Source organism: Helianthus annuus, chromosome 16 (assembly GCF_002127325.2).
Source record: "Helianthus annuus cultivar XRQ/B chromosome 16, HanXRQr2.0-SUNRISE, whole genome shotgun sequence".
Taxonomy (NCBI): domain Eukaryota; kingdom Viridiplantae; phylum Streptophyta; class Magnoliopsida; order Asterales; family Asteraceae; genus Helianthus; species Helianthus annuus.
Genome location: NC_035448.2, coordinates 163,017,317 through 163,038,888, shown reverse-complemented (window position 1 = coordinate 163,038,888; position 21,572 = coordinate 163,017,317). Strand labels below are relative to the sequence as shown.

At 37.8% G+C, this 21,572-nt stretch overlaps 1 protein-coding gene across 1 annotated transcript; it reads left to right on the top strand.

Moving 5' to 3' along the window:
- The first annotated feature begins 13,325 nt into the window (after positions 1–13,325).
- Positions 13,326–15,266, top strand: LOC110889831. The gene is made up of 2 exons (XM_022137392.2): positions 13,326–13,463; positions 13,564–15,266. The coding sequence occupies exons 1-2, from the start codon at positions 13,349–13,351 to the stop codon at positions 15,126–15,128; spliced, it is 1,680 nt and encodes a 559-aa protein (XP_021993084.1). The 5' UTR covers positions 13,326–13,348; the 3' UTR covers positions 15,129–15,266.
- Positions 15,267–21,572: the final 6,306 nt, after the last annotated feature.

The window sequence follows — 21,572 nt, the reverse complement described above, 5'->3', positions numbered from 1 at the left end:
TGTAAGTTCAACATGGTCTCTTGTGTGTTTACCTCGGGATCCATGTTGACAATTCGTTGGGTTACAACTCCTATTTCAGCGGGGATTACGGCTTCGGATCCGAATACCAAGCTGTAAGGTGTCTTTCTGTGACTTGCTTTTTCTGTTGTTCTGATTGCCCATAGAACGCTAGGCAATTCTTCCAGCCAATTACTTTCATATCTCCCCAATCTTGTTTTGATGCCTTCCACTATGCTTCTGTTGGTCCTTTCAACCTGACCGTTTGACTGCGGGTAAGCCACTGAGCTGAAGATTTGGTTGATCCTGTACTCCTTGCACCAAAGGCTGAAGGGTTTCTCAGCGAATTGTTTCCCATTATCGGTGACAATTACCCCTGGCAGCCCATAGCGGCATATGATATTCTCCCAAACAAAGTCTATGATTTGCTTTCCTGTGATCTTGGCAAGGGGTTTGACCTCTGGCCATTTGCTGAAGTAGTCAATTGCTACCAACAGGAATTTTACTCCCCCTTTGCTTGGAGGGAATGGTCCAACAATGTCCATTCCCCATTTATGGAATGGCCATGCTGAGGTTATGGGGACCAAGTCATGTTTGGGACTTTTTGGTATTGGGGAGTGGATTTGACAGGCATCACATTTCTTCAATTGCTCGACGGTGTCACGATGCATTGAAGGCCAGAAATATCCCAAGTTCATGAGCTTTGCAACCACCGACCTAGCCCCAAAATGAGCTCCGCATATTCCTTCATGCACTTCCTTAACCAAATACTTGCTTTGTTCAGGGCCTACACACCTTAGCAATGGTGCAAGGTAACCTTTTTTATAGAGAGTTTCTCCTTGCAACACATATTGTCTTGCTTTGATCTTGACCCTTTCAGCTTCCGTTTGATCATTAGGCAGTTCATTGTTTTGAAGGAATTTTTTGATAGGAGTCATCCAATTTGGATCTTCCTCGGTGACCACATCTTGTACTTCCAATTCATCAATCGACCGGGCCTTCAACACTTCAACCAACACCTTTTTTGTGAGGTGGGCGAATGTGAGAGATGCCAATTTGCTCAAGGCATCGGCCTTTTTGTTTTGGGATCTCGGAATCTGTTTGATGTTGCATGCTTGGAAGGTGTTCATTAACTCCTTAGACTTTTCTTTGTATTTTCTCATGTTTGGCTCCTTGGCGACATAGCTGTCATTAACTTGGCTTGATACTAGTAGTGAATCAGTGAACACTTCAAGCTTTTTGACTTTCATTTCTTTGGCCAGCCGTAGACCGGCGATCAGTGCTTCGTATTTAGCCTCGTTGTTGGTGGTCTGAAAATTAAAACGGAGAGCATACGTGAATTCTAGCCCCTCGGGGTTGATTAAGACTAAACCAGCTCTTGACCCTTCAACGCTTGAAGCCCCGTCAGTGAATAATTTCCAGGCTTCAGGGTTGGAGGGTTCAGCGGTTGTGGTGTTCACTTCTTCAATTGTTTGGCTTGGGACTTCGACTAGGAAATCAGCCAAGACCTGAGCTTTGATGGCTTTTCGTGGGACGTAGGTGATGTTATGTTCACCTAGTTCCACTGCCCATTTTGCCAACCTTCCTGAGTTCTCAGGTTTTTCAAGCACATTCTTGACAGGTTGGTCAGTGACCACTTGTATAGGATGTGCTTGGAAGTATCTTCTAAGCCTTCTGGCTGTTTGGACCAGGGCTAGAGCAAGTTTTTCAAGGGGAGGATATTTTGTTTCAGCTAGTTTTAGAGTCTTGCTGAAAAAATAAACGGGTACCTGAGCCTTGTCTCTTTCAATAGTGAGAACTGCACTGATGGCTTCGTCGGCAACTGAAAGGTACACCGATATGAGCTCCCCGGTTTCTGGTGCTGCGATATCAGGTAGGGAAGCTAAGTGCTGTTTCATTTGATTGAAAGCTTCTTCAGCTTCATCGGTCCATCTGAAATCTTTTTTATCTGAGCAGTTCTTGAGCGTTTTGTAGAATGGTAGAGATCTTTCAGCCAGTTTTGAGGTAAAACGCTTCAAGGCTGCAAGCTTCCCGTTCAAGCTTTCAACTTCCTTCTTGGTTCTTGGTGGTTTAGCTTCAAGGACAGCTTTTACCTTGTTAGGGTTGGCTTTGATACTTTGCTTTCCAACGATGTGGCCCAGGAATTTTCCTTCATCAAACCCGAACGAGCATTTTTCCGGGTTAAGCTTCATGTTGATCTTTCTAAGGTTTTTGAAGGTTTCTTGGATATCGTCAAGCATTTGGTATTCCGTTTTGCTTTTGATCACCAGGTCATCGACATATGCCTCCATGTTTCTACCAATTTGGCTTTCAAAGGCCTTGTCGACGAGTCGTTGGTAGGTGGCGCCCGCATTCTTGAGGCCAAAAGGCATCTTTTGGTAACAAAAAATGCCTTTGTCGGTGTGGAAAGCTGTTTTTTCTTCATCCTCCTTCTTCATGAGAATTTGGTGATAACCTTTGTATGCATCGAGAAAACATTTAAACGGATACCCTGTGAGAGAATCAACCTTGAGATCAATTTCCGGGAGCGGATAGCAATCCTTGGGACAAGCCTTGTTAAGATCTTTAAAAACTATGCACATTCTCCAAGAGTTGTCGGGTTTTCTGACCATAACAGGATTTGCAATCCATGATTGGTACTTGACCTCTCGGAGGATGCCAGCTGATACAAGCTTTTCGACCTCCTGGCAAGCTGCCAGGCTTCTCTCGGGTGCCAAGCTTCTTTTCTTTTGAACCACCGGCTTTACATTGGGTGGTGTCCTTAACTCGTTTTCAGCAATGCTTCGAGGGATCCCAGTCATATCTTCGGGAGACCAGGCGAATACATCGCTGTGATGTTTCAGCAGCTTTTCAAGGTATGAAAGGGTCTCTTGAGAAAGGTTGGGGTTGACCCTTATTCGTTGCTCGGGGTATTTAGGGTTGATGACTAACCCTTGCTTGTCTTTCTCACCATTCGAACTTTCCCCTTCGATTAGATAAGCTTCCTGAGAGGGTTGAAGGGTTGCAATTCCTCTTTCGGTGGGAAATTTGACAGTGCCATGGCCAACGGACACTGCCATGTAGAATGCACATTGTCCGGGCCTCCCTATGATTACGTCATAGTTGGAAGGGATGTTGATAACCACGAAGGTTAGTGATCGGGTTCTTTCCTTTGATCTCTCCTTAAGACAGACATCAAGGGTTATTTGCCCCAAAGGCTTCAGGGTTACATCGGCGATACCTTTTATGGAGGTCCCGGAGGGTTGAAGCCTTGAACGTTCCTCATTACTCAACTGGTTGAAAAATTTCTCAAACATGATTTCAGTGGCTGCTCCCGTGTCTATGTATGCTTTACACGTTTGTATGGTGCCCACGGTGGCTTCAACCACAAGGGGACCAGGGAGTGGGTCCTTCCTTGTTGGGGGGAAGCAGACACACTGAAGCTCCCAATCTTCCAACCGTCGCTTCTTGTAAGGGACCTTTTCGTCAGAATATACCATGTTTACTTCCTTCCCTTTGCCTTCAGCCATTTTGTCTCGAACCCCTTTTACCAAATGGGCGAGTTCTCCTGACTTAACAGCCTCTTCAATTCTCTTTTTCAGTTGGAAGCAGTCATTGGTGTGATGTCCCTTTTCTTCATGGAATTCACAGAACTGAGTGGAGTTCTCATTTTTTCGACTCTTGGGAAGAGGTCTGGGAGGTCTAAAGTTTTGCTTGACTTCTTCCGTCGCCAGGATTTCTTGAGGGGTTTTGGTGAGGGGAGTGAAACTCATGCCTTTATCTCTGCTTGAAGGGTTTCGCCCTTCAACCCTTCGAGGGTCTGAACCCTTTGAGCGTCTGTCGTAAGAGTTAAAGTTTCCTCTCTTTCTGGCTGGGCTACTGCTTCGCCAGCCAGGACCCCTTTTTCTTTGTTCTTTGATATCCACGGCTTCCTCTCCCCGAATGTGAGCCTCGGCTCTTTCAAGGGCTTCTTCCAAGGTTTTGGGCAGAGATTTGTTGAAGTCTCGTGTGAGATACTTGGAGGTTATGGCGTTCATAAAACCGGCAACCCTCATTTTCTCATCAGCCCCCACATAGGTTAGCCCTTCTTTCTTGTATCGTTCAATGAATGCCCGTAGGCTTTCATCATCGCGTTGTTTTATCTGAAAGATCACTGTGGCGTCTTTAACGTACCTCCTTTGTTGGGAGAAGTTTGCCAGAAAACCTCTGCTGAGATCGTCGAAGCTTCGAATGCTTTGAGCAGGTAGGTCGTTGAACCAGATTCTAGCGGACCCAACAAGAGTCTGCATGAACATTAGACAGCATTCAGCATTCGTCCATTTTTCTATTCGAGCAGCTCCAGTGAAGATCTGAAGATGATCTTCGGGATCTTCAGTCCCATCATACGTTCTGATGTGAGCTGGCATTTTGATTTTAGACTGAAAATCATAATCAGCTATCTGTCTAGAAAAGCATGAAAGGTTACTTGGCTTGTAAGGTTTAGCCAGGTCTTCTTCAGGTCTCGTACCTACGTTGTTGTTACTGCCATGGTTTCCCTGGGTGGCAAGCACTTGATTGATAAAGTGTTGCCAGGGGAAGTTGGCCATCATCTGAGACATCATGTTGGGTATGAAATTGAAACCTTGAAGGCTTCCCGGACCAACTGAGCAACTTACCCCAAGAGGGGTGCTGGCAACAGCACTTCGTGCTAAAGGGAGCACGGACAGAGCTTGCTCCCATGTGGTAGTTAGAGAAGTGGGACAACTGGTCACCGGGGATTGTAGGAGTTGGTCGAGTGTTAACTCGTGTCCCAGAGGAGTACCACTAACAGTTGGTTGGGAAGAGAGAATAGGATGAACAGTGGGGTTTGTCATAGTGGACAGATAAGGGTGAAGGTTTGAAGGGTTGCTGGGACCGGCCTCACCTCTTGTAACGAAGGGTGGTAGAGGTGGCCCAGGAGACAACGTTGGCTCAGGTTCGTCGTAATCTAGACGAATCCTTACCCCTTTTTCCCTTTCTCTGTTCACATGTTGGTTAAGAAGTGATCTTAGCTCAAGGAAGTTATTAGCGACCCCCTCGGGGGTAAGTTCAACACGTGCCGGAGTGTCTGACACACCAACGTTGGGAGACGGAGCTCCAGATCTGGATGGGGTTGGTGTGTTAAAGGTAAGAAACTCGGGTGTACTCCCCTGAGTTGAAAAAGGCGTTGTTATTGTTGTGTGAGCTTGACCACTTCCCGGGGTAGAGGTGTTAGGGATCTGGTTTACCTCTCCCGGAGATCCACTTTCTGACATGGTGGTTTTGAATGAAAGGAGCTACACGTACCAGGTCTCTTTTGAGGAGAAACAGCGGCGTAGCCCCACGGTGGGCGCCAACTTGTTGATGCAACAAACACGGGACCAAGGATGGTAGCTAAGCTGGTTAGGCAAAAGGGCTGAAGGGTTCAGTTTTGCCTAACGCAGGTCGCGGGGTCCCTCCACGTTTGCAAAACGTGGAAGGAGGTTCACTAGTATGTTCTTGTTATTTGCTTTGAGGTTCTTTCTCCGAGGCCAGCTCGAATCCAGAAAAGAAAGCAAATAGAATGGAAGTAATGAAGAGTTATTTGGAAGTGACAAAGAACTCTTTGAATGACTAGAGATTAAGGAATCTCTGTGCTTTCGGAATGTCTTAGAAGTGTACATGGGCTGTCTTCTTATAGTGGAAGACATCTCCTGAAATAGCATAAACTATACTAGCTAAACCTGTTTGCAAATGGAGGGTTTCCCCTTTTGGGGTTGAAGGCTTTGGACCCCTGGTTAATAGAGTGTGCTTGTGCAGACCTGCTCTGACTTTGTGAGTTGGTGAGCATGAGTTGGTGGGACGAGTTTCTAGACATGACTGATGACTGATTACTGTTTCTCGATTTCCTCATTTTACAGCTTTTCATCCGATGAACCTTTCAACCTTTTAAGCTCTTTGCATATTAATCATTTTGTTTATCCTTGGGCTACCCCCGTCGTCAACCTTGTTTACTAAAAACTGGATAAGTGAAATTGACATTAATATTAATAATAAAACTAAGGATCACATGTTCAAATTTGCAAGAACATAATTTTGAAAAAAACATGCAATACCAATCTTTAACTTAAAAAAAACATTATTTTCTTACGTGCTATTTTTAAGTACGTTTCGGTATAAATCCAAGTTGGTTCATGTCTTGACATAAATTTTTCTTGGTAATGTGTCAGGTCAAATATAACTAGTTTAATACCCGTCCGCTGGACGGGTTACGTTAAACTATGTAACAAACAAAGATAATATATATTAAGTGGACACAAATCTAAACAACATTACAAACAAAAGCACAATTCTTTAATTTATAAAAAGAAAACCAACGTCAACAGTTTACAACCACAAAACGACAGAAAATAAAACTAATATAGTAAAATATGAAATTGTGTCATTTTAATGCAAAAGTGAACGGTAGGCAAAACATATGCATTGTAACGTACAACAACATGGACGGGTTTTTTTAGTATTATAATGAGAAGTTTTTATTTACATTACATGTATAATATGAACTCATTAACTAAGTTCATACTGACATGTAAAAAGGATTGCGTTAAGTCTTTAAGTGGATCATTGATTACTAAAATATAAAAACACAAATAGCTAGCTCAAATTAAACCTAATCAAATATAAAATTAAACTAAAATAGATTGCTCGAAAAAGATGAAGTAAAAAGGAAATGTGACTAATCAAAGGCAAAACCAAAAGAGAATGTGTATTCTTAAGGAGGATATCCTAGATCTCAAAATCTCCAAACCAGATAGATTATCAAACTTATATTACCAAGAATTAGTTCATTGATAATGTAAAAGGCAAAATTACACTATCATGATAATCTTTGATAACTGTTGGGGCTTCTTAATAATGAAATAACCACTTTTTGATTTCTTGCAACGTTTTCTAACTGCTCTTTTTTCTTCTGATTGCCAGTCCTCATTGTTTTTTTGTTTTCCACATAACAATCTTTGATACATAATCAAGAGGTCGTGATTCATCATCAACCATTAAAGTTGATAATACCTAATAAAAACATACAAATATATAATAAACTTTGCCTATGTCCACAAAGATACCATAATAAAGAATTAAAAAACTATGCTAGTACATTGGTGGCTTTCAACATGGCTATAGCATACCAAAGTTCGATTCAACTTTCTAATCACATATACATTAAAAAGTAATAGTTGATGCATACATTTAGCCTAACTATAATTAAAACTCTACTGTCAAGAGATATCATCTTATTAAATTTAAAAAGGCTGCATGCTTCTAAACATCACCACCACCACCACCACCGTTATCGCCTTAGATGAAATCACAATCAAGTGAGAAGTATTCTGCAATCTATAACTAACGGTGTATGCTATAATCTGCCAGTTTATTGCCTTAAAGCATAAATCATTTATTCAAATGGACAACTACAAGAGGGAAACACTAACGCCTGTAACATGGGCTCCTACGGCGTCTTGAGCTTGGGCTACGACAACATACGATTCCTAAATCTCTTGAGCGACAGTCCCGTGCAAGGTGACCAAGCAAACCATATTCATAGCACTTTACACTTATAAGAATACTTTTAAACTAATTTCATATCTACTGATCATAAAAAAAGCCTTGTACAAACCAGTTTAGTGCTGAATTCACCTTAAAAAGCGCTACAAAAATAGTAGGCATAAAATCAGATTCATAGTATTATAACATACATGAAGAAGATGAAGATATACCACTGCCATTTTTGGAGCATAAAACTGAGTGCAGGTATAATTTTTTTGAATATGCAAGCCTGTATGTTCAGACAAAACTATGTTCATAGCATTTAAAACTTCAACCACATTGCACCATGTGTCTCTTGAACTTAATCCGACTTTAACTTCTCCCGCTATTTGTGTATGCACACGTATAGCTGAAAGCTGAATCATCAAAAATAATTAACTAAATTGACCATATTAGAATAAAGTTTAGCGCTTTATTGATTTAAAATAGACCAAGAAAAGATTTGAAGCTTGAAAAGGAAGTAACCTTAGACATTTATACAGAGTACGTGAACCACAAGAACGTAAGCAGGCATGATCATACTCGGATCTAACAAATTCACGTATTCTTTGTATATTCATGTTTCGCCTCCATTGTTTCCATGACCATGCAAGAGAAAAAGCAAGAAAGACAAGAATGTTGTAAATTGATCCCTCCCACCATTGATAAGTGGCTAAGGAATTAAGCTCATCCACATATCTATTATACGCCTCCTCATATCTGCAAGTTCAATTTGGTACAGTTAAAATAATCACAACTAAAATATATAACGAATACCGAGTTTGTCCCATTAAAACATATTTTTAACATTTAAAATGGGAAGATGACAAGGATCACTGGAAGTATTTAGAACCATACAGTACATTCTATAAAGATGACCTTGTGAATCCTCCATAACCTAAAAGTAATATTATTTGAAGTGCAACAACCAAAAAGTTTTATTATAAGATTAGTGATATTAAAATTGCTATCGCGAGACAAGTTAATTCAAGAACTTGATGAAGATACCTCATTTAATGATTCCAAGAAAGGGAAAGAGTGATCCATTTGAAATCCTTGTGTAAGAGCAGAGCCTAGTGACTCAACAAACCCTACAAATATCATTCTTGCATCGCTAAGCACAAGGGCCAACAGGATAAGAAGACCCAAAAGATGCCCCCAAATGTGCAAATCAATACTTCAGCTGTTGTATAATAACTTAGCATATCGTATCGGTTTGAAACAAATTTGTAAGAACATGGTCTTCCAGTTACACTCCATGACACTGATTGAATCTAATATCCAATCTGGTAACCATGAATACAAGAGATAAACAACACAAATTTGTTAAGTTATTAATCTGATTAAACTGCATATACAAAGTAATAAACATCTATTCTAGCATCAAACGCAGAAGAGTTTTTTATAAAGTCAAACAGAGAAACTCAAACACTGCATCACTGTAAATGGAACAAAATTAAATTACCTGATAAGTTTTCGATTGAGGGCGATCGTTGAGACGAAGCACATCCATGCCCCGATTTCACCAGAATACTACCATGCATGTAAATCACTCAAAATACACTTCCATATACAAAAAAAAACCTTACGGATCGATCACTAACAAATTAAAAAAACACAAATTAGCGTAAGTACCTTGCAAAATTGACTTGGAGAGGATCAGCAACAACAATGGCATCTGGAAGCAATAGTGATCCTTGTACAAACATGCATGAAGCCTAGTTTTTACAATTTGGGTGTAAAGCAAATGGGTGATCCTCTGCCTTCAAAATTTGGAAGAAGGAAGATGAAGAAACAACTCAAAAGGTGAAAGTTAATCACGGATAACTACATAGATGGATGCTTTAAAGGACATACATGTATCTACAAATGGGGGACTAAACAACCAGGGGAAGGGATGAGGCTTGATGGAGAATTTGTTTATGCAGACAGTTTAGGGTTTTAAATGTGTGAGAAAATCCCTACTTTGATCCATCTTCTGTTGGAATGCTTCCTCAACTCTGCTTCAACTATAGGTGCGAACTTTTGGATGTAGCGTCTGCATTTTATAAGAGCAGTCTGCAATTGAATTGAAGCCACGAACCCAGTTTTGTAGGAGTCATGATTTGTGGGGAAGATGGGCAGGAAAAGGAGGAATTAACTGCAGCAAAAAAAAAAAAAACTGCTGAGAACTACCACAATAGTAGTTGAAAAATGGAGTTTAAATGGCCAGGATTTAGTTTTAGCAAGATCTAATGGTGGAGATTAATTTAAAAGTTGGTTAGACTTAATGGGAACAATATATACATATAATACGTTTTTGTGCTTATTTAATGTGCGTTTTCAGCTGCTGGTCTACGTTTTGACGTAAATTTTCTTCTGAAACGAGTCACGTCAAATATATGATAGGATAATTCGAGTTACTTTACATTTCTTCGCCGCCGCAACGCTCGGCGGGTCAAAATATAATCAATCATAAAAGCAATTTTTATTTTCTATAATATGTTTTATGAAATAGATCTGCATCTTCATGTTTAGTAATTCATATGTTAATTCTTCTTTTTGTAATAATACTACATGTAGTATGATTTATGAACATAAAAAAAGCCTTCGTTAGAAATTGAGTGGCATGTGCCCTGTGGTTTAGAAGAAAAAAAAGCATATGTGAACTGATAAAAGCAAGGTTCTACTAAACAAAGGCCCATTTAGGTCCAGGGCTTAACCAGGCTTTATCCTGTGCTAAGGCCCGATCTTGATCTGAAATCACAACTATTCCACTAATCAAATGCCAAAACAAGATGGCAAGACCAAGGCCACACCCATTTGTGAAGGACTAAAGTCTACTTATTCTAAACATATCCATGAGCAATGAACTTCTACTTTGTGCAACCTAGCAATGTTTAAAAGGTGTTGAAACCGATCGAACCATTTAAACCGAGCTAAACCGGCTGGTCCAACCCGGTTAACAGTAATAATGTAATATGCTTCGGTCTAGCAATTGAAAACCGGGTTTTCATTGATTCGGTGTATGGTTTGGTTAACCGGCGGGCCAAGATGTTAATTAAAAACTATATCATGAATCTATATAATTTTAACTAAAAAGGAAAATTCTTCATATATATAGATTTGATTCTTATAATATGTATAAAAGTATTATTAAATATATTATGGATTATTACCTAACTGATTTTGTGTTTAAGTTTCTTTTTTCTTCGCTTTTTTTTTTTCGTAGAAATGAAACGTTTTATCAAGCCTATATTGAAAATGGTACATTTTCGTGTAAAAAACATGTTTCAAACTCCAAACCGTCAAATCCTAACCGATTCTCTAGGAACCCTCTCAAAATTGTTGAAGCAGAGCGTGAACATCAAGCAATTTTTTAGAACCCAAGTTAGGTCTCATATTGTTTTAAATAATTATATCTCTTACTTGTGTGTGAGAGAGCGGGTGAGGTCAGCAAGCTGTAGAGGTGTACAAATCGGTTTGTCTTCACAAACTGAACCGGTTTTTATATCTAAACCGGTTTTTTGAGTGGTAAACAAACCAGGTTTTTTTTTTTTTTTTCAAACTGGTTCAGGTTTAAAACCGGTTTTCAAGCATCGAACCCGAAACTCATTGAACTGATTAGGTGTGGGTTATAAACCGGTTTTAACTAGTGTTTTTAGAACCGGTTCGAGTTATAAATAGGTTTCAAAGATGGAGAATACAAACTGGTATCCAAATCGTTGGGCCGAGTTGGGTTGAAACCGGTTTTTCAAAGACCGTTTTTTTTTTTTCAAACTGGATCAGATTTTTTTTTTGAAACGGTTTTTTTTTACGTGTCTACCGAGCTGTGTAGAGACAGGAGGAGGAGATTAGTGTAATTGTAATTTTAGAATTTTAATTGATAAAATAAATCAGAACTATTCATGGATGTAAAACGATAGAGTTAATTACTGTTTTCGTCCCTGAGGTTTGTCAAAAATAACGGTTTCAGTCCATTAGTTTAAAAATTGCGATTTCAATCCATTAGTTTCATTTTCGTAACCATTTCAGTCCACTAACTTAACTCCATCCATTTATTTTGTTAACTTTGAGTTAACTAACTAATTCAGGGACGGTTTGCGTCAGTTTTAAAAACATAGGGACTTAAGTGTAACTCTAAAACATTAAAACAAAAAAAAATAGTAAATTCTAAAAAATCAAAAAAATTCCAAAAAACCAAACAAATTCCAAAAAATTCTAAAAAATAATAAAAATTCTAAAAAATCATAAAAATTCTAAAAAATTCTAAAAAATCCAAAAAATCCGTTTCGGCGCAAACTGTTTCGAACCCGAACCGTTTCGAGCTGAACCGTCCGTACCGTTTCGACCCGAACCGTTTCGAGCCGAACCGTTTCGACCCGTACTGTTTCGAAGCCGAACCGTTTCGAGCTGAACCGTTTCGAACCGAACCGTTTCGACCTGTACCGTTTCGAAGCCGAACCGTTTCAAGCCGTACCGTTTCGAACCGAACCGTTTTGAGCTGAACCCTTTCGAACCGAACCGTGCCGTATCGAACCGAACCGTTTCGAGCTGAACCGTATCGAACCGTACCGTTTCGACCCGAACTGTTTCGAAGCCGTACCGTTTCGAAGCCGAACCATTTCGGTTCGATACGGCACGGTTCGCGTCGAAACGGTACAGCTTGAAACGGTTCGGTTCGATACGGCACGGTTCGGTTCGAAACGGTTCGGTTCGAAACGGTACGGCTTGAAACGGTTCGGCTTCGAAACGGTACGGTTCGAAACGGTTCGGTTCGAAACGGTTCAGCTCGAAACGGTTCGGCTTCGAAACGGTACGGGTCGAAACGGTTCGCGTCGAAACGGTTCAGCTCGAAACGGTACGGACGGTTCAGCTCGAAACGGTTCGGGTCGAAACGGTACGGGTCGAAACGGTTAAGCTCGAAACGGTTCGGGTTCGAAACAGTTCGGGCCGAAACGGATTTTTTGGATTTTTTAGAATTTTTTAGAATTTTTATTATTTTTTAGAATTTTTTGGAATTTGTTTGGTTTTTTTGGAATTTTTTTGATTTTTTGGAATTTACTATTTTTTTGTTTTAATGTTTTAGAGTTTACACTTAAGTCCCTGTGTTTCTAAAACTGACGCAAACCGTCCCTGAATTAGTTAGTTAACTCAAAGTTAACAAAATAAATGGATTGAGTTAAGTTAGTGGACTGAAATGGTTACGAAAATGAAACTAATGGACTGAAATCGCAATTTTTAAACTAATGGACTGAAACCGTTATTTTTGACAAACCTCAGGGACGAAAACAGTAATTAACTCAAAACGATATAAAAGGGTAAATTGATTAATTTAAAAAAATACCGATGTGAAACGATATAAATAGGGTAAATTGATTAATTTAAAAAAAATACCAATTTTTAGACGATTATTCCAACATGAATGACTAGGTTTCAAAAGTATTTTAAAAAGATGCTTTAAATTTATTCGAGTAACTAACTGAAAGCAATCGGATTGAACGATGTAAACAGTAAAATCAAGCATTTCGACTAAAATCCAATTAAACCAAACTATATGAACCCTAACTTTTACATAACATAATTTAAAAAAAAAAAAAAAGAAACAAAGAAAGGAAGAAATAAAAGATATCAAGTGGGGTTTGTTGAAAGCCTTAGAAGGGTATATAAGTATTTTCATGGATACCTTGCACGCCATTCACTTATCCTTTTTGTCTTTCCGTTTTATTTTATTATTATTTTTTAATCCTAAGTCACAGTTATAAAAACATTTATTGTTCATTACCACATACCCAATTGTGAAAGTGTCACAAACAACATTTTCTGTTGAAAAATGGGAAATATGTTGAAATTATTGGAAAATATGTTCATGAAGAGAAATAAGAAGAAACCATTGCCCATAGAAACAATTTCAAGATTATCTACTCAACCACCCGACTTTCCAAAAGGTAATCTTCTACGATATTGCGATGTTTTTGTCAAGGTCGGTAATTAGATCAGTAGACGTGACGCTAATTGTATACGTTTTTATGTTTAATATGATTCTAGGAGGTGGGTTTGCAACGGGGGCTATTGATTTAGGAGGATTGGAAGTATGTCAAGTGTCTTCGTTTAACAAAATATGGGCCACCAATGAAGGTGGACCGGGCAATCTTGGCGCAACGTTTTATGAGCCGTCTTCAATGCCAGACGGCTTCTTTGTGCTTGGTCACTATAGCCAATGCAACAACAAGCCTTTATTCGGGTGGGTTCTAGGCGCTAAGCATGGTGCAAGTGACCCCTCGTCACTTGCCATACCAACTAGTTATTCACTCGTATGGACGAGTGAGTCTCAAAAGATAAAGCAAGATAACAATGGCTACATTTGGCTCCCGGTGGCTCCGGATGGCTACAAAGCCGTTGGCTATGTTGTCACGCCCTCGCCTGAAAAGCCGTCGATGGAAAGAATCCGATGCGTTCGATCGGATTATACAGAAATTGCTGAATTTGATAGGTGGATTTGGGGATTAAAAAATGAGATTGATCCTAATGGGTTGAATGTCTATGGGTCAAGACCAAAAGATAGAGGGGTTCAAGCAATGGGTGTATCAACCGGTTCATTTATGGTCCAAAACACAGGTGGTTCAGCTGACGTGTCACTGCCCTATTGTTTGAAAAATACCAAAAGTACCCTATTGGCCAAGCCTATGCCTAATTTATCTCAAATCAATGCTTTGATCGATGCATATTCACCAATAATATATTTTCATCCTGATGAAAAATATCTTCCTTCTACGGTTAATTGGTATTTTCAAAATGGTGCCTTGTTGTACCAAAAAGGGTTAGAAAATTCCCCTAGCCCGATCGAACCAGATGGTTCGAATCTCCCTCAAGGTGGCTCAGACGATGGGTCATATTGGCTAGACCTCCCCATCGATAATTCGGCTAAAGAGAGAGTCAAGAAAGGTGATTTAGATAGCGCTAACGCCTATTTTCATGTAAAACCCATGTTTGGTGCAACATTTACTGACATAGCCGTATGGGTATTTTACCCGTTTAACGGGCCAGCAAGGGCAAAATTGGAATTTCTCACCATTTCTCTAGGAAAAATAGGGGAACATGTTGGTGATTGGGAGCATTTGACATTAAGGGTCAGTAACTTTGATGGTAGTTTAAAAAGTGTCTATTTTTCAGAACATAGTGGAGGTACATTGCTAGATGCATCACAAGTCGAGTTCGAAAAAGGAAATAAACCCGTCGCATACGCTTCTTTAAACGGACACGCGTTTTACTCAAAACCGGGGCTTGTTTTACAAGGCAATGGGAGGAATGGTATTAGAAACGACACGGCTAAAGGGAAGGCGGTTATGGACACTGGAGTCAGGGCGGTTGTGGTTTATGTGGACCACTTAACCGTGGTGGAGCCACCGTGGTTGAACTATAGTAGAAAATGGGGTCCAAAATTAAGTTATGACATTGCAAAGGAGATAGAGAAAGTGAAGAAGGTATTGCCAGGGAGACTTAAAGAAGTATTTGAAAGGATTGTAAATGGTGTTCCAAATGAGGTTTTAGGGGAAGAAGGTCCTTCCGGTCCTAAAATGAAAAATAATTGGAGTGGAGATGAAAAATATTAAATAACATTATAAATTATTACAACTTATTGTATGTATTTATTTAAAATAAAATGATTTGTGAAATATAAAATTGTAGAAACTTGTTTATTATTTGTTATCTTTGTTACACCTAACTTTACGTTCATATTGAGAAAGTCATTTCTTTTAGTCTTATATTTATTTCATTGTCGTTGTTAGTTTGGTTTTTGACTTTTTGCCCTCTTAATCATCTTTTTGTGTATAGAAAACTTCAACTTTATTTTCATATTTTTTTTAACAGCATCTCGGGCAGGACTATACATGGTTATATCTCGATCGAAGGGTGATTCGAACCTGAGCACTCCAGGATAGAAACTTACTAGGTAGTAAACCTTCCCATCTCCGTTTACCACTGGGGCAATTTTATTTTCTTATTCAAAATGAAAACTAGTTAGATTTCGAAAACTGACTGTCACAAAAGTGGCCTTACAGAGAAACCCAAGTACGAGCACGTTTCTATATTACATGAGGTATAATAATGATAAATGTGGACTTTTCTTTTCTATAGAACGATTTTTATTTGTTAATTATAAATTATTTGTCATATCACTGAGTTTTTTCTTCACTTGTTTTCATTGCAAACTGTAATGATTTTACTGGTTTTAACTGCAGTCGAATCATTTTTGAATCATCACTTTTTATTAATTCTTATTTTATCACAAAATTAATATTAAATAAAAATAACTTAATTATACAAGCTAAAAATATAAATACATTGATAAGTATATAAAATACATTAATAAATGCTTAAAAATACAATAACATAATATAATCAAAGTCTTCATTATCGTCGTTATCATCGGTATCATTGGCGTTCTCACGACGTTTCGTCCAAAGATATTCTACCAAGTCCATTTTAAGATGGGCGTTTATTTGCTCAGAGTTTATTTTAGCTCGGATAGCACGTTTCTCATTGGCTATTAGTATAGTAACATCTGGTACATGACTCTCTTCGTATTTTTGACAAATCGCTCTTCCGTCTTCTTTCAATATGATATTGTGTAGGATGATGCAAGTGTACATCATATTCCCAATATGTCATAAGGCCACACTCGTGGCGTTTGTGTAACGATACTTCATCTTTTCTTCAACATTTCAAAGGCATGCTCAATATCTTTCCTAGCCAAATCTTTTTTTTATTTGTGAAATATGCTCTTTTCTCATTATTCATGTATGAAAATGCTTTGACAAGCGTGGCCCATTCCGGATAAATCTCATCGGTAAGATAATAATTGTGCTTGTAGTACGAACCGGTAACATAAAATGAAGGGTCGGTTGCAACTCCATCAATGACAACATCAAAGGCAGGCGACTACTCTATGATGCTTATATCTTTGTTTGCGCAGGCCATACCAAAGTATGCATACCATATCTAAAGATCATATAATGCCACGACCTCAAGTATTAAGGTCGGGTCGTCGTGATCACCACGAAGATATTGAACTCACTAAGCCCTTGGAGAGTTAGACCATTTCCAGTCTGTGCAATCAATGCTACCAAGCATGTCGGGAAAGTCGTGTACACTTTCATGTACCTCATATATTTGTTGAATGTCACTACTTGTCGACTTTCACAAATATCTCCGGCCATATAGATCAATCAGACCTTTTATAATAACAATTATAATACTATTAAGCAATAATAACAAAAATAACAATAACTATAACACGGTTTCAGAACTTGTGGAGATTATCTCTGGACAATTTTTTCAAACATTTTTCAAGTATTCGTCCATAGACCGAATAATAAACGTTTACCAAACAATTATGAGTACTGTCACGATCTCGCATAATTCTCTTTGCTCTTGTACGTGGTTGTGAAGATTCGACTCTCTCACGCAAAAGATGGATAAAAAACGAGTCATAGAAATTATTATTTGATCTTTCAACTATGAATAGGATGATGAGTAGAGTAAGCTATTTGATGTGTTGCAAAACACATCTAGTTTCCGTTGTAGCTTTGTATATTCTTAGATAGGTTTTTGATCGGTTTTTTTTTTTTTTTTTTTTCCTGCTCTTATTTAGCTGGAATGTGTTTTGTAGGTGTTCGTGTGTAAATTGAGCTAAAACAAGCAAAATGGTTTAGAAACCAGCATGCAAGATAAACGTATCTAACTTTGGGCATGTTTTAGAGAACGCAAATGGATTAGAAATAAAAATATTGGAAGATGATGTGACAGAGGGTTGAAATACGAGATGTAGGAAAAAACGGGGAGGAAACAGAGTTAGAACAAAGATTATACGAAGAAATCAAAAAAAAAAAAATGGATTAGCATGAAGTCGGTGCATCACCACGGAGAGGAGATTCTCTAGTGACGCGCCAAAAATGAAAAAGTATAGAAAAATTACAAAAATGTCACCGTGACTAAATTGTCCTTATCTGCTTCGTTGGTGCGTCGCCACGCCTAAACCAAACCCTCTAGCGACGCGCTAGGGAGTGTCTTGTCGAGAAAGTTCTATTTTTCGCCTATATAAGCTTGTTTTTTCAACCCTAGGCCACATTACCCCACTTCCAGACGAATCTGGGACGACTAAGAGGCGATTTTCTACTGGAGAAGACGTTTTGGATCGAGAATTGTGGCTAGAAGACCGAGAGTTCGAAGTTTTGCAACTTGTTAGCCTTCATTATTGATTAACTTATGTTTAACTCTTGTTTGATCAATGAGGTTTTCGACTATTAGCTACTGTTTTGATACTATGAACAAGCTTAGCGGCTAAATATTTAAGCCACCTAGGTTTTGATGATCTTTGAACCTCTGTTTTGACTTTTTAGTTTGACTTTTGATTAAGTATTGTGTTTGAAGTTAAAATACTTTTGATTTGTTGCTGATTATGATTATTTGTGCTTATGTTTGGCGTGATTTATGATTAGTTGTTGATTTTGATGTGTTTGGAAAGTATAGATTCACCCTAGATACGTTAAAGTAGGGGTGCAAACGAGCCGAGCCCGAGCTCGACCAAGCTCGTGCTCGAGCTCGTTTAACATATGAAAGCTCAAGCTCGAGCTCGGCTCGATTCGACCTTTATTTCTGAAGCTCGAGCTCGGCTCGAAGGTAATTTTTCAAGCTTGGGCTCGACTCGTTTAGTATTTTTTTAATTAATTTTGTATTAATAATAATTATTATTATTATACATATAATGTAGTTATTTTTTATATTTATATAAATGGTAATTATTATTATATAAATATATGTTTAATATATTAATAAAAAAATATATAAATATAAAGCTCGATTAGGCTCGCGAGCCGGCTCGAGCTCGATAAGCGAAGCACGGGCTCAGGCTCGTTTACTAAACGAGCTTGTTTTTAGGCTCGGGCTCGAGCTCGCAATCGTTTAAGCTCGGCTCGTTCGAGCTTTTTTTCGAGCCGAGCTCGAGTAGCTCGGCTCGTTTGCACCCCTACGTTAAAGTCATTTGTAGGTCGTTAATCGATAGGTTTTTCGGTCTAGAACTTATCATTAGGAATAATATAAGTTAACTAATCAACTAGACTATAGTGTACATCCAATCTTGATGATTTGAAAGATAATTCGGGATTGCTAGGTTGATTTGTGCGTTGTTTGATAGTTTTGACAGAGCCGTCTCTGAGAATTCACGTACCCTGTTCGAGCTTGAAAAAATGTGCCTTTCCGTAATGTTTTATTATTTAAAAAATCAAATTAGTATTGGGCTCAATAAACTAATACCAAGTGGGCTAAATTCTAAACCGTAAAAAATATTTGTAAATGGGTCTATATTGGAGTTGGTATGTGTTTACTATTTAAAAAAAACATAACGTGTGTATATATATATATATATATATATATATATATATATATATATATATATATATATATATATATATATCGGTTTTTTTTTAAATTGCTTGCCCCTTGAAATCACGGGCCTTGTGCAGAGGTCCTCCCCGCACACCATCATAGCCGCCACTGGTTTTGAACACTCGTTAACACGGGGTTATTCTGTTTATCCGCACTTAGTGATTCTTAGGTTTTCAGTGTATCATCTTAGAACTAACTTCACGATTAGAAGATTATTACGGTGTTACTCTTCCAGTTTAGATAGTTGTGGGATTTCAGGATTTCTAAGGAAACCTAATTTCATCATAGCACTTCATTCACACGTTTTCATTGCACTTCATAGATCAGCATTTAGGCTTTTGTGAGTGTGGGTCATATTTCTTGTTATCTAATTACTATAGGATTTAACTTTCTTTAACGAGAAGTTAGTCAGGTCAAAAATCAAAATTTGGTTAGATAAGGAGTCATTGCATGTTTATTCATTACATGGGTAGTTCTTCCTCTTGATTGTTTAAAACCTCATGTTTTCAGCTTTCTAGTTGTCTAGTTCACTCATCTTAGTTCGTTAGTTTTAGTTATTTTTATTAGTTAATTAATAAAAAACCTCCCAAATTATTCAGCCGTATTCAATACCTTAATTATTTATGTTCATAGAAGATAAACCAATAAATGTCACTGGCCCAACCCATATGATAAAGTTAACCAAATAATTTTACAAAAAACCTTTTAAGCAGAAATTTAAGAGAGCACAACCGTTTAAGAGTGGAGCCAATAATATGTTTTGTTGATTGTTATGCTCTTAATGAAACTCGAGTTAATATAATAATTTAAATCACAAGATAACATGTCTGATTTGCAAATGTAATCAATTCAATAAAATAACGTTTAGAAATAAAGGTATATAGCTAGAAAATAGAGGTAAAAGATGTTCATCAGTTATGTTTTAGGTATAATGGAAAACATGAAAATATACATTTGATTGCATCAGCACAGGCCAGCAGAGAATCCAGATGGAGACGCAGCAACAGTGTTTGACATGATTGTCAGCTTGGTCTGGTTCCTCCTTAGGGCGCAATCTAATGATGGTGATAAATGGAAACCGAATAAGGGAGTTCGGCTCTGGAGATGGAGGTCAATATTGATGTTATGATTATTAGGTTATGTGTCTAACCTTAGAACCTCTACATAAGTCTCCTTATATATGTACCCAAGAGGAAATCCTAATTAGTTAATAAGGGTAATTAGGCCCATCAACAATTACCAACTAATTATTTAATAGGATTGGTATATATTTTGATCCATATAATGTAAATGATTATAATGGCTACTAGATTAAATATGACATAAAATATATTTAATCTTACATTCTCCCACTTAGCTGAGTAATCATTTACTATGAGTATTAGATAAGCCTGATCAGGAGTTAACACTCATTTTAGCCTTAAACAAGTACTATAGCAGAGAAATACAGCCGTTGAATCATTATGCGATTCAGGACCCCCATTAGTCATACTATAGCTTTAATTTAAAACCTATCGTCATGATCAAAATATGCATAAGCCCTTTGTTTGATTTGTAACTTTATTTGTCTATATGCCATTATGTCGACTTGACATATTCTTAGAGACATACAAAATCAAACTGATGAGGAAAATTAACTAATACTTAGTCATTCATAGTACGATATGCAATTGCGCACGGCCATTAATTAATACCCGTCTATGAGCTCTCTTAATAAGACTTATGGGTAATAGCCCTTCTGTCATAGGATCCTTAAGCATATCATGAATGTATTCGATACAAAACTTAGTTTCCTCAATTCGTTCATAAATGAATAATTAATTGTGTATCGAAATTTAATGTAGCACCTCTTGAACTGTTACTGTTCAAGGAGTCATGGTAGCTGACTTTATCACACTAAGTCTTCAAACATTAATTATATGGAGTTAGTAAACTTATGAGTCCACTGATAAATTTCCAACAACATCTAGTGAATATATTATGTCGTTATAACTTAGGTTGTAACATCAGTGCATTATGACTCCTCCATGAGATAGGTTTTGTCTGCTGACATAAGGATATAACCGAAATTACATTTTGTCATCTTTGAATATCACAAAGTTAGAGTAATAAACCGGTTTTTAGTTCTCACTTTTTCTTTAAATTTTAGCCTCTCGTTTCTTTTAAAGATATTGTAATACTCCATTAGATGCTTCACATTAATCTAGACATATCTAGTGTGTTGCAATGTGAGTAATATCTAAACGAGTATAGACTTAAACTTACATAAGGCTTCCAATTAATGAAGCGTAAATAAATAATCTCATTTATCCTATTACCCTCTAAAGGAAGAGCAGTATTGTTTGTTAATGTAAGGACCCATTTAATATTAAACTTATGGAACGATACTATTGTCCCATTGGGTCTATCTCGGTACGTTATGATATCTATTACATAAGAGACATCTCTGAGATCTATTATATCAAAGTTTGTGTTAACAATGCTTTGACTTATGTAACATATACTTGTCAAAAGAATATCATCTATATAGACAAGTTTATCTTAGTTGCTCCCACTCATTTTGAGGTAGGTACATTAATCCACTTGGTTGTTGATGAAAATAATTACTG

Bases quoted from the DNA above. Each gene is read 5' to 3' on its own strand.
- LOC110889831 (XM_022137392.2), top strand. From the start codon at position 13,349: ATGGGAAATATGTTGAAATTATTGGAAAATATGTTCATGAAGAGAAAT. The intron at 13,464-13,563 runs GTAATCTTCTAC...ATATGATTCTAG, and splicing joins ACCACCCGACTTTCCAAAAG to GAGGTGGGTTTGCAACGGGG.